The sequence below is a fragment of the Neofelis nebulosa genome, chromosome 13 (assembly GCF_028018385.1).
Source record: "Neofelis nebulosa isolate mNeoNeb1 chromosome 13, mNeoNeb1.pri, whole genome shotgun sequence".
Lineage (NCBI taxonomy): Eukaryota > Metazoa > Chordata > Mammalia > Carnivora > Felidae > Neofelis > Neofelis nebulosa.
Genome location: NC_080794.1, coordinates 6,280,903 through 6,293,242, shown reverse-complemented (window position 1 = coordinate 6,293,242; position 12,340 = coordinate 6,280,903). Strand labels below are relative to the sequence as shown.

At 39.2% G+C, this 12,340-nt stretch overlaps 1 protein-coding gene across 4 annotated transcripts; it reads right to left on the bottom strand.

Annotated features, from left to right (window-relative positions):
* Positions 1–1,692: 1,692 nt before the first annotated feature.
* On the bottom strand, positions 1,693–12,253 carry GGPS1 (geranylgeranyl diphosphate synthase 1). Of its 4 annotated transcripts, none has more exons than XM_058696199.1 (5): positions 11,824–12,047; positions 11,117–11,280; positions 8,232–8,324; positions 3,032–3,102; positions 1,693–2,786 (listed from the first exon to the last, which is right to left on the bottom strand). In XM_058696199.1, the coding sequence occupies exons 3-5, from the start codon at positions 8,299–8,301 to the stop codon at positions 2,025–2,027; spliced, it is 903 nt and encodes a 300-aa protein (XP_058552182.1). In that variant the 5' UTR covers positions 8,302–8,324; positions 11,117–11,280; positions 11,824–12,047; the 3' UTR covers positions 1,693–2,024. The 4 variants fall into 4 exon arrangements, with proteins under 4 accessions (XP_058552182.1, XP_058552184.1, XP_058552183.1 ...); XM_058696201.1 differs by lacking the exon at positions 11,117–11,280 and adding an exon at positions 5,024–5,077; XM_058696200.1 differs by lacking the exons at positions 11,117–11,280; positions 11,824–12,047 and adding an exon at positions 12,109–12,253.
* Positions 12,254–12,340: the final 87 nt, after the last annotated feature.

Below are 12,340 nucleotides of genomic sequence, written 5' to 3'. Positions count from 1 at the left end.
CTCTCTATTCCACTGTGTCAACCTTAAAAAAAAATAATTTTAATGTTTATTTGAGAGAGAGAGAGAGAGAGAGAGAGTAGGGGAGGAACAGAGAGAGTCACAGAATCTGAAGCAGGCTCCAGGCTCTCAGCTAGCTGTCAGCACAGAGCCTGATGCGGAACTCGAACCCATGAGCAGTGAGATCACAACCAGAGCTGAAGTTAGACACTTAACTGATTGAACCAGCCAAGTGCCCCTAATTTATTTGAGAGAGAGAGAGAGAGAGAGAGAGAGAGAGCAAGTGAGTGAGGGGCAGAGAAGGAGAGGGAGAGAGAATCCCATGCAGGCTTCACACTGTCTGCGTGGAGCCCGAAGCAGGGCTTGAACTCACAAAATGAGAGATCATAACCTGAGCCGAAGTTGGACACTTAATGGACTGAGCCACCCAGGGTGCCCCAGATCCAAACTATTTTAAGTTAGTAAAGATAGTACCCAGTTTTTCAAAGATTTAGATTGAGTGCTTCAGTGAGAAGTTCTCATACAAGTACATGGTGATTAGATCTGAGATCACACACCAGAATAGAACCAATCAAGCAAAATGCAGTGTTTCTGGAAAGCAGTTTTGTTTTGGGAGGTCAGCAACACTTCTAAGTGAAGGAATCAGGGTTTTTCCTTTGCTGCTACTTGTTGCCACAGATGGCTCCAGGGGCTTGGGGGTGGAAAGTACACAAAAGGGATAGGGGGTCAGTATGAAAGCACTGTAAAGCTAATTAGTGCCTGATAACATAGGCTTTGACTACTTTTCAGCCAGCCAAGCACCAGCTCTCAGGTCAACACTTTACATTCCTTTAATCACAGAGATTAAAGATACCTACTTCCCTTTCCATTCAAGCACCAATTGCCTTCAGTAGTGGCAAGGAAAAGGACACTTCCTTCTTTTGTACTTCAGGTGAGCAAACAGCTCTTTTATGATTTTTACTACTGATAGGAAAATATAAAAAGGTTTTTTTTTTTTTTTCCCCAAATGTTTATTTCAGTGAGAGACAGAGAGAGAGAGAGAGCGAGCAAGTGCACCTGAGCAGGGGAGGGGAAGAGAGAGAGAGGGGGACAGAGGATCCGGAGTGGGCTCCGAGCTGACAGCCCAGCACAGGGCTCAAACTCATGAACCGTGAGATCATGACCTAAGCCGAAGTTGGATGCTTAACCAACTGAGCCATGCAGGCGCCCTGAAAAATATAAAAAGACTGAAATAAAGGCTACTTCATAAAATACATTTTCCACGTGCCCTTTTTCCTTTCCAAATGGAAAGACAATGCCGTATCCAGATACTAATCAGCTTTGGGTCACAAATTACATTTAGAAGGAAAAAAGAATGAATGTGGGGTAGCATATAAATTCCAGTAAGTGGAGACTCCTTGGTTAAGGAGAATTTGCTGGGCAGAGAGGATGAAAAACAGGAAAAGGTAAGAAAAAGGGCCAGATCGCTTACTGCTTATCACAGTCAGCTTTTTCATGGCAGACTTTAGTAAGGGAGTTTCCAAGAGGAGATGAAGATATTTTAAGTAGCAACATTTAGGAAGAGAGAGGAGGTCCTGTGGTCTTTGGGTCAGCTAGCTACCGGAACTGGTTCCAAGTAGTCACTGGCTTGGAAATGGGGTAGACGAAGAATGGGGAATTGCCCATACAGCACAGTTAGAAGTATCTGGATAAGAATTCCCGGAAGCTGAAGTCTTCTTTATTGATAGAATTAGCAGAACATTTGTGGCAGTTGTCCATAAGGCCCCAACACAGCACATTCTGACATTCATATTAGACCTATTTAAATGTGGCTCCTTTTGATTCCATCAACTTTGTATTATGATGATTATCTGTACAAAGGAGTTCTAAATTGAAACAATCTCACTCACATCACCCCAATTCACTCAGTTTGAGGAGACTAACAGCTCGGTCCTAATTTTTAAAAAAGTGATAGGCTAAAAGACAAAAAAAAAAAAAAAAAAGTCAACTAAAATAAGCTCCCAGGCCTAATCAAGAATGACTTAATATTATTCATTCTCTTCTTTGAACATTTTGCTTAAGTGCTTTATTAGAGCTACAAGCTCAGGGTTCCCACCACGTGCATCAATTTGTTTATAGGCTTTAGATTCAAGCTCTTTAAGAGTACTCCGAGTGTATTCAAAAGAACCTACATTCTCAAGATAATGTACACAGTATTTTTTAATATCTATATTTTCGGTTCTCTGGCGCAAGATACTCTGCACCTGGGTGCTTTCAGGCCTTGACCAGATGGCATGAATAGTAGGGAAGGAGAACTTTCCCTCTGTTAGATCTTCACAAAAGCTTTTGTTTTCACTATATTCTTTGGAGTGCAGATTAGCATAATCATCCCTAATTTGGAAAAAGAGCCCGAGTGTATTAAGTAGTGGCTTTAGATCTTCTTTGTAATCAGAGAACAACTGCATGAGACCCACTGCTAATCCAAACAGCCCACCTGTCTTTTGTAGCACCATAGCCTTATATTCTTCTTCGGTGGGACAAGTGTAATTATCCCTCCAATAGATATCTAGGCCTTGTCCCTGGTGGAGTTCCAGAAGCTGGTGGGTAAAAAGCTTTACCGCATCGGGGTGATCAAGGGTTAAGACTTTCTCTAGGCCAAGAAAATACACGTAATTGGCAGAATTGATGACGGACGGAATCCCATAGATACTGTGTGCCACAGGAAAGCCACGTCGGAGTTTTGAGTTGTCTTCGATATCGTCGATGAGCAAACTGGCATTATGCAACATCTCCGTCACTTCAATGATAATCTGACAAAAAAGACGATGGACAATTTCATTTTATTTGAATATGCAAATATCAAAAAGCTTATAAATAATTAAATTAACAGATTACGAGCCCTGGATTCCTTAATTTTTACAACTGGTATTTACTTAGCAATGTCAATATAATACAATATATGCGGGGGACATTAAACTCAATTAAGAGCAAGGAGTATTTTGTGTGACATCTTTTAATTTCTTAAGGATTAAGAGGTTTTGAATTGCCTAAATACCTGCAGCTTATCTTCTGGAACTTTGAGCCAATGATTAAATGCCTGTGAAAGTTTGGTTCTCACTTGTTTACCTGGAATTAAAGAATAAAATTCGGCAATAAAATATTTCAGTTATAAAAAACACATTCAGACACTTCCTCTAAGACTGACCAGACTTGATGAACCCAGCCCCACTAATCCATTACGAGAGAGCTTGACTTTCACTACTGGGCCCTGAACGCTCCATCCCCTCTGCTGAAATTCAGTCTAAAACGCCACAGCCTTTTAAAATCAGGGCGGGCAAAGACATTCTGAAGTATTCCAGGGGCCCACTAGTAAGCCCACTCCTTTCACTGGAATGAAATGGGCATTTTAGAAACTATGATCTAATGCATTCCTTTTTTGAAAAACAAGTTAGTCTAGTTAGTGGCAGTTAATTAGCACTGTCCATTTCAGAGGAACTATGGGGATTTTTTTTTTTTTTTTTAAGTAGGCTTCACACTCAGCGTGGAGCCCAACGTGGGGCTTGAACTCACGACCCTGAGATCAAGACCTGAGCTGAGATCGAGAGTTGGATGCTTAACCGAGTGAGCCACCTAGGCACCTCACTATGGGTATTTTCAATGAAGCATACTTTGCTACTGATTTACCTCATATAATTACCTCTTACAAGTATCTACCATTCCTTTAAAGTTTTAGAGATTGTATAGTTCTGCGTCTTTCCTATCAAAAAATGAGATTCCCATTCCCTGAAGTATTCCCTTTTAGGATCCCAGTTTAGTAAAAAATGAGTCTTTTTATTTTGACTATGGCCATTAGTTTTTCAATATTATCATTTTCTTACATGGAAAGCTCAAGAGATTTTTGGCTAGTAGTTATCAATAGAAGTCATTTTAGCCCAAATATAAAGGAATGATAGATAAAAACCCCAACCAGTTCACTTAATAATGTTCTATGAGCTTCCTGCTAAAGTGAATGCACAGTCACATCCTAATTTCAGATGAGGTTTCAGAAAATAGTTACATAAAAAGTTCCAGTGAACAAAAACAGTATTTTCTAAGACTTATGTAGGTTTTTTTCTCTGTACCAATCACCCAAAGGAATGAATACATAAACTCTCATCACATATCCAAATGAAAGAAAGTTGCACTTTCTTTGAGAAGTCTGGAGGGGAAGGCTCTCTTAGGGTTCAAGAAGGAGTATCTTCTGTCTCCTAATCCTTAAGGTGAACATGGTCTGGGTAGCAATTATATACTTTATACTTTTGATCTACTTTCCAGTTTAGCTAAGGCTAATCTGGGCTTTACTTACAATGTACAAGTGTGTAAAGTAACCCATATCACTTTAGAAAATAAGCTCAGAGGTGCCTGGGGAGTTCAGTTGGTTAAGCAACCAACTCTTGAATTTGGTTCAGATCATCTCAGGGTCAGGGGATTGAGCCCCATGTTGGGCTCCATGCTGAGTGTGGCACATGCTTAAGATTCTCCCTCTCTGCCTCTCCCCTCTGCTTGCGTGGGTTTGCTCTCTAAAAAAAGAAAAAAAAGTTCAGAAGATGAAGAACACAAAGTGGAGAGGCATTTTCCTTTTTGCTTTAGAATATATATAGAAAAACAGTCCAATAAATGGCTTAATTTACAAGTTTTTTTCCCCAAACTTTATTTATTTTGAGAGAGAGAGAGAGAGAGTGCGCACACAAGCAGGGGAGTGGCAGAGAGAAGCAGAGTGGGGAGGAAAAGGGAGGGAGAGGGAGAGAGGGAATCCCAAACAGGCTCCAGCTGTCAGCGTGGTGTCCAACTCAGGGCTCCATCTCACGAACTGGGAGATTATGACTGAGCTAAAATCAAGAGCCGGATGCTCAACCGAGTCACCCAGGTGCCCGTGCAGTTGTGTTTGAATATATTCTTTTCCTTTAACCAGGTTCTGGGGTCTGGATTGATACTTTTAAGTCCCCAAATAGTTTCTAACAGATGTTAGTCATAGAAATCCCTCAAAGTGAAAAGAAACAATAATTACCTTTCCTCTTTAAAAGACCTTAACATTACGGACTCCCTGGCCTGGGGACCTACACTAGGGCAAATAAACAAACAAAAGTCATTCAACCCCACTAATTTCAAAACATCCTAATACTAATAATTTTTAATTATTATAATCTTTTATTAGCAAGAGTAATTTCCCAACAGAAAAAATGTTCTGGCCCATCTTGAAGTCACTTTAGTAACTATGAAGTTCTCCATGAAAAACAGGTTTACTATGCATAGTGCAATTTCCTATTTCTTTTTTTTTTTTTTAAGATTTTTATTTTTTAAGTAATCTCTGCACCCAACGTGGGGCTCAAATTTACAACCCCGAGATCAAGAGTCCTGTGCTCCACTGATGAACCAGCCAGGTGCCCCACAATTTCTTATTTCTTTAGGAAAATCTTTTGAGGTTACATTGTATTATGGATGCAAGAATACATCTGATTAAGACAAATTAGCTACCTAATGAGAGCTTTAAATGTTATCTAATGACTTAGATATTAATTCAAGATGAGGATTAAAAAATGTTACAAAAGTTCATTACACAGGTAAACATTATTGCTAACATGTAACTACAGGGGTGCCTGGGTGGCTCAGTAGGTTAAGCTTCTGATTCTTGATTTTGGCTTGGGTTGTGACCCCAAGGTTGTAGGTTAGAGCCCCACACTGGGCTGCATTGGGCTCCAAATGTGAAGTTGGTTTGGGATTCTCTCTCTCTCCCTTGCTCCTCTCATATCCTCTCTCCCTACAATAAATAAATAAACACACAGAATAAAATTACAGACAGTCCTTGCTCTGCAAAGTGGCAGGAGACACTCTTTAGACCCTTTATGGCATTGATAACTGCCATATATTACCATAGCCCGGTTCCAGCCAGTGTTTGCAAACTTGTTCCCAAAATAAGTTCAACAACAGATGAAGAGAGTGCAGGAGAAACATCACCATGTTTCTCAGTGGGAGACCCTGAAATAAGTGTAGTTTACTAGCTGTTGAATAAACGTCACTCAAAAGCAGTCTCTTGGCTTTTCCTTAAATAGCAGGAAACTTTCCCTTTGCATTCTCCATTTCTGTCTTCCCTCCAACAACATTAATTACAATGCCAACGACTATATTCCTTATGTTGTACTTTTTATCTTTGTGATTTATTCATTCTGTAACTGAAAGCCTGTACCTCTCACTCCCCTTCACCCCTTTTTACCCATTCCCTAACCCCTTTGATAACTTTTTTCAAGCTCTATGCCCAACGTGGCTTGAACTCATGACCCTGAGATTAAAAGTCACATGCTCTACTGACTGACCCAGCCAGGCACTGCCGCCCCTCCATAACTTTTTGAGCTGTACTTACGATCATTGTTTATGCATGTTATACATCAATAAAAAGCAGCACCATGCCAAGAGCAAGGTAGAATTATGTACCCTGGCTGTAGGTAATAAAGAGGTGCACTATCTGTAATGGATTTCAAAATATTAACAGACTAGAAGTTTCTTAAAAAGTACGTATCTTCTTTGTCCTTTGTATCTTGAGGATTTCATCTTTGTTTACTATTTTTTGAGACAGTGTGTGCATGGGGGAGGGGCAGAGAGAGAGTGAGAATGGAGCCAGACTCAGGGCTTGATCCTATGAACTGTAAGATCATGACCTAGACTGAAATCAAGAGTCAGATGCTTAACTGACTGAGCCACCCAGGCACCCTGAGGATTTCATCTTTAATTTTTTTTTTTTTTTTGTCACTGGAATCATCACAGTGGAAGGTAATTTATATCCAACAAATTCTGGATACTTTTAAATAGCTTCTGTTGTACTATGGAGTATCTTCATTCTGTCAATTAGATTTCATCTAATAACCTTTGGTGAGTTATATGAGATAATATGGCTGGGTATAACTTGAGTTAGGAAATAGATAGCTCCCTTCATTCTTTTGAAGCACCGACATTAGCAGGTATGTCTTCATTAAGATTTGCCAGAATAGAAATGACACTAATCATGATGGCTTTGAGGATGTAGCTGGGGAGCCACCACTATTCTGCCTTTGATAACCATATTTATTCTCTCCAGGCTCATGAAGAACAGAAACATACCACTGACATGTGCCCATTAAGAAAGATATGCACTTTAGAACAGAAATAAAAAAGTGTTTATCGTGATTGAGTTGAGAACGTTATTAGTCTAAAGGTTAGCTACCTTGCATGCTAAGTAGGTTTTTATGGTTGTCAACTAATTTATCACCTTTTATAATTTCTATAAGAAAGAGAATTCCAAATTTCAAGTACTTGGTTTGTGAATGAATTTTTATTACAAAAACCCACGCTTACTATATATATGAGTTTTTACTTGCTATTATTATTTTCCAAACCAAGCTTAAAAAAATAGCAAAATAAAACATGCACATACATGTGATTAGGCAGGTGTTACTCTAAGAAGCCATGTTCGGATGACCCATCTTTATATACGAATAATGTGGGCTGTTTCCAAGTAATGTGAGTTAGAGATGCATTACTATTTGGCTCTTAAAGGAACCAGTAGTGTAAGAAATGCAGTGTGTATGTGACAGTAGAACAAATGAACATGGAAGATAGAGTGAAGTTTTTTGTTGTCATACAAATTGGAGTAACTTCCCCCAATATCTAAATGGTGGGGAATAGGAATGTATGGCATCCATAAAGAATGAAACTTCCAATGAAGTTTCAATTTTTTTTTTAATTTTAATTTTTTAATTAAAAATGTTTTAATTTTTTTTTTTTTAGTTATGTTGTATAATTGGACATTTTTAAAATAATGTTTCAAAAATGTCCCTTTTAGGGAGCCTGGGTGGCTCAGTCCGTTGAGCCTCCGACCTCAGCCCAGGTTATGATCTCTCGGTCTGTGGGTTCCAGCCCCGCGCTGGGCTCTGTGCTGACAGCTCAGAGCCTGGAACCTGCTTCGGATTCTGTGTCTCCCCCCACTTTTCTCTCTCTCTGCCCCTCCCGTGCTCACACTCTATCTCTCTCAAAATCAAATAAACATTAAAAAATTTAAAAAAAGCAAAACAAAAATGTCCCTTTTAAGAACAAAAAACTAAAATGTTCTATTTGTCATTTTTCTCAAATGCATGCCTTTAAATAGGAAATCTTAAGAGATGGTAAATCTAATCTTTTCAGTAATTTAACATTTGAATGACTACTACTCTATAAAAAGACCCTATATTAACCATAATTAAAGTTACCTGGTAACTGAAGTAAATACTTATAGGGTTCTAGAAGAATTCTTTGCACTGTTTCTTGAGTCTTCTCCATTGTTTTTGAATTTCAAAGCTGATCTGTGAAAAAGGAGAAGGATAAAGATGATCTTATTCACTAAACTAATTTTGAGTGTTAAACTGCAAAGGAATTTGTATCTCAAGGTGTTTTTGTGCAAGTACGCTTTCAGTTTTGTTTTAAAAGAAAATTCCACACAGGTGACATCTTGAAACATGCTGAAGTGAAAGAAGTCAGTCACAAAAAACCATATAATATATGAAATGTTCAGAATAGGCAAATCTATAAAGATAGAAAGTAGTTTGGTGATTGCCTAGAGTTGGGGTAGGAAGAATACGGAGTATGAAGTTTCTTTTTGTAGGGTTCAAAATATTTTAAAATTAGGTTGTGATGGTTGCACATCCATGTGAATATCCTGAAACCTACCAAAATGTATATTTTAAATGGGTGAACTATATGATATGTAAATTATCTCTCTTAAGGGAAAAAAAAAAAAAAGGAAAGTCTTCAAGTGATTTCATTGGTCCCAGTATTCACCTGGATTTTAAGTGATTTCCTTAGTTACAGAACTTATATTAAGCTTTTCTTATTGTACTCAACCATAAAAGGCATAAAACCAAATCAATGTCAAAACAAATCAACAGATTTAGATACTTTATATTTGATTGATTACATAAATTCGTAAACATACTTTTCCCCCAAGAGCATTGAGATACGTTTTATATATTTAAAATTTAAGGGGAAAACTCCTCTCTTGTAATTTCTTTACAGTCAATACATTTCAAAAATTCCAATTTAAGACGTGCATTAGTTTGAATGCAATTATCAAAAATATTCCCCTGTATCCACATGTGCGCACACACACACTTCTCTGTAGTGATTTATTATTCTGAGTTTTACATTTACTTTGATATTTCCTAGAATAACACTCATGGTCTTCCTACAATCCTCCTTTTCTATTGAATCCAATCTCTACTTTGCTTCTTTGCTGTTTTTTATTTGTCCTTATCTTAGGAATCTTCTTTACTAATTGCTCTCACATCTTGGGTACATTTTAGGAGGTTTCTCACCTTTATCTGTTTTCTTTTGCTTCTATAACAATGATTTGGTCTCTAGGATCATGAACTAAAAAGACTGAAAAGTGCGTTTTTTATAATCTACTCTGGAGTGTCTAGGTGAAACAATCATAAGAACTGAGCACTCCAGGGGCGCCCGGGTGGCTCAGTTGGTTAAAGTCTCTGACTCTTGACAGCTCAGGTCATGATCTCATGGTTTGTGAGTGCAAGCCCCGCATCGGGGGCTTGGGATTCTCTCTCTCCCCTCTCTCTCTGCCCCTACCCCGCATGCTCTCTCTCTCAAAATGAATAAACTTAAATTAACAAAACAAAAAGCAACAAAAAAAGAACTGAGCACTCCAGCAAAGGAAATCATCTTAGCAATATGACCTCAAGGAGAAACATTCCATGTAGGAAAGTTTTACACCTGCCTTAACTGACAATGAATACCACGGATGTCACAAGGGGGGAAAAAAAGTCCAGAAAATATTTTGAAATTATCCAAAAATCAGTTTAGTAATCTTTTATCTATACTGTTTAAACTTTGACATGTTATCTCATTCTTAAGAGATTAAAAAAAAAAAGGTAACAAGAATAATCACTTAGGTAAAAGATTATTGAACAGAATTAAAGGTAAGATAAAAAATAAAAACAAGCATCTTTTATATATTTCTGCATTTAAAGCAGTTGGTGGCTATCTCTTCCCAACAAGATTGAAAGCAATGTACTTAAAAATCAATGAGACCACCTTTCAAGAACTCTTTTGTCTCCCTGTGGATCAGTAACAAGTATACTCTTGCCCAGAAGTCAGAGCTAACTAACTTTTATTTCAATTCTCAAGGCTTTGTCAACGCTATTAAAAAAAACAAAAACAAAACCAGTTATGAATCTTTAAAAATTACCTTAAGAACACTCATTAAACAAGTCAATTAATGTTCCTTTCCTAGAGGATGTTTATACACAAGTATTCTTGGTAGTAGGAAAATACAGGAACCTCAATTTTTCTAGGTATTGAAAAGTAATGTTTTGTGTCTTCTTAAAGAGTCTAAGGGGTTCTATACACTGTGGCATACATGCTTTTTTTTTTTTTTTCTTTCTTTCTTTTTTTGACCTAAAGGAGTCCTATTTATAATGGCTGGAACTTTCAGCCATCATGTACTAGACTCAAATATAAAGGGGCATTAGTGTTACATGAATTCTACTCATTTATTTTTAGATTGAATAACTACAGAATGCCTCTATGAGAGAGTCTGAAACTACTCACTTCCAAAACTGGCAAACTGCCTTAAATGGGTTCAAACAGTTGATGGATGAATATTAATACGAAAATAGATTGTCCCCTGTGTGGACTACTATTGTAATAATCTCCCGGTTGGGCTCCCTGCGCTCACTCCTAGATTAGGTTCTCTAATAGAGATCTCTACTCTTCAGCCAGTGATCCTTGCAAAATTCAGATCTGGTCCTGTTTCCCTACCCATTGAGAACCCTTTGAAAACATCCCTTTGCTCTTAGGTAAAGAACAATTCCTTAATAAACTGCATAATAGTAGGTTACTCTCCCGCCTCCCCTCCCCTCCCCTCTCCTCCCCCTTCAGGTCTTCACAATTAATTCTTCACACTTTAAAAGCCTCTAGACACAGGCTTTCCAACATGTTATTCTTTCTATCTGGAATGTTATTTTCTTAGTTAACTTATGATAACCTTTCCACTCTCAGCTGGATCCTCACTTTATTTCCCTTAAGCCAAATTCCCTATTTTAAATTCTCCTATCACCCTGTAACTCTCCTTTGTAGTACTCACCACTGCTATTAACTTCACACTCAACTGTGTGTCCATTTTAATATCTGTCTGTCTCACTAGGCTTAGGTCCAGGAAGGCAGGGGCTGTTCCGTTTTTCCACATGGTAGGCGCTCAATAAATACGTGAAGGATTGAATGAACTAACGGAAAGTGCCTTCTAACGCTCTAAAAAAATGAAACCAAGGAACAGACTTGCAATATGAAAAGTTATCATACCATGCAAGGTTTTTTTTTTTTGTTTGTTTGTTTTTTGTTTTTTGTTTTTTAAGGGAACGATCTGGTTTCAAAATTGCTAAAATAGTGACACTCAGCGTAGCTGTGAAACGCAGAGTGAATCCTCCACTTAAACTTTGGGAGATGATAGAGCTGAAGAAAACTGCCTGAGATAAAAGCAGTGGATTTAAATAACCTCAAGGCAGATTTTTAACAGAGACTTGGCAAAAGAACTTCAAGGGTCTACTATGCTGGTACAGAGCCCGCAGGAGAGGAGAGGTTTCTGCTTCCTCTCCGCTCAGTTGCCCCCTTCCGCCCCACTGGGTCACCTACCGCTCCACCCCTTCTCTAGCAAGTACGGAAAACTCATACACAATCCGGTTCAGCATCCGGGTCCTCACCCTCCTTTCTTTCTTTCCTCCGGACCCCGCCTTCCAGCCTCCCCCGCCCTCATTCCCATCCGGGTTCCCCCCGACCGCCACCACAGCCGCTCACGGTTCAACGGTGATATCACAACTTTCACGTTGCCGGTCCGGGAGTAGCAGTACCCAGCATCAACTTCCCACTTTATAGTTCAGACCACGGCTCCTCCGAACGCCTACATAGATCCCTCCCCCTACTTCACCACGGAACTCTCCACCCTTCTCAGCCGCCAGCGACACCGCATTACTCGGTGCAAGAAAATACGCCATCCCGGTCACACTGCGCAGGCGTCGTTGCCGCCTCCCCACTGCTTTGTCGCCCCGCCCCCTCCCCTCCCCTCCCTTCCTCATCTCACGCAGACGCGGGGCATTGCGGGTCTTGCAGTTCTCAGGGGCAAGGGCTTCCGTATTGGCCTCAAAGGTTGGACTACATTTCCCGGGAAGCTTTGAGGCGTAACTTTCTGTTTCCATAGAAGTGGTGGGAAAATGGCGTCGTTGTTTGTATCCCGAGGACCAATGAGAATAGGGTGTAGGCGGGTTCTAAGGAACTCTAACCAATCTGAGGTCATCTAAGAGGCCATCCGGGAAAG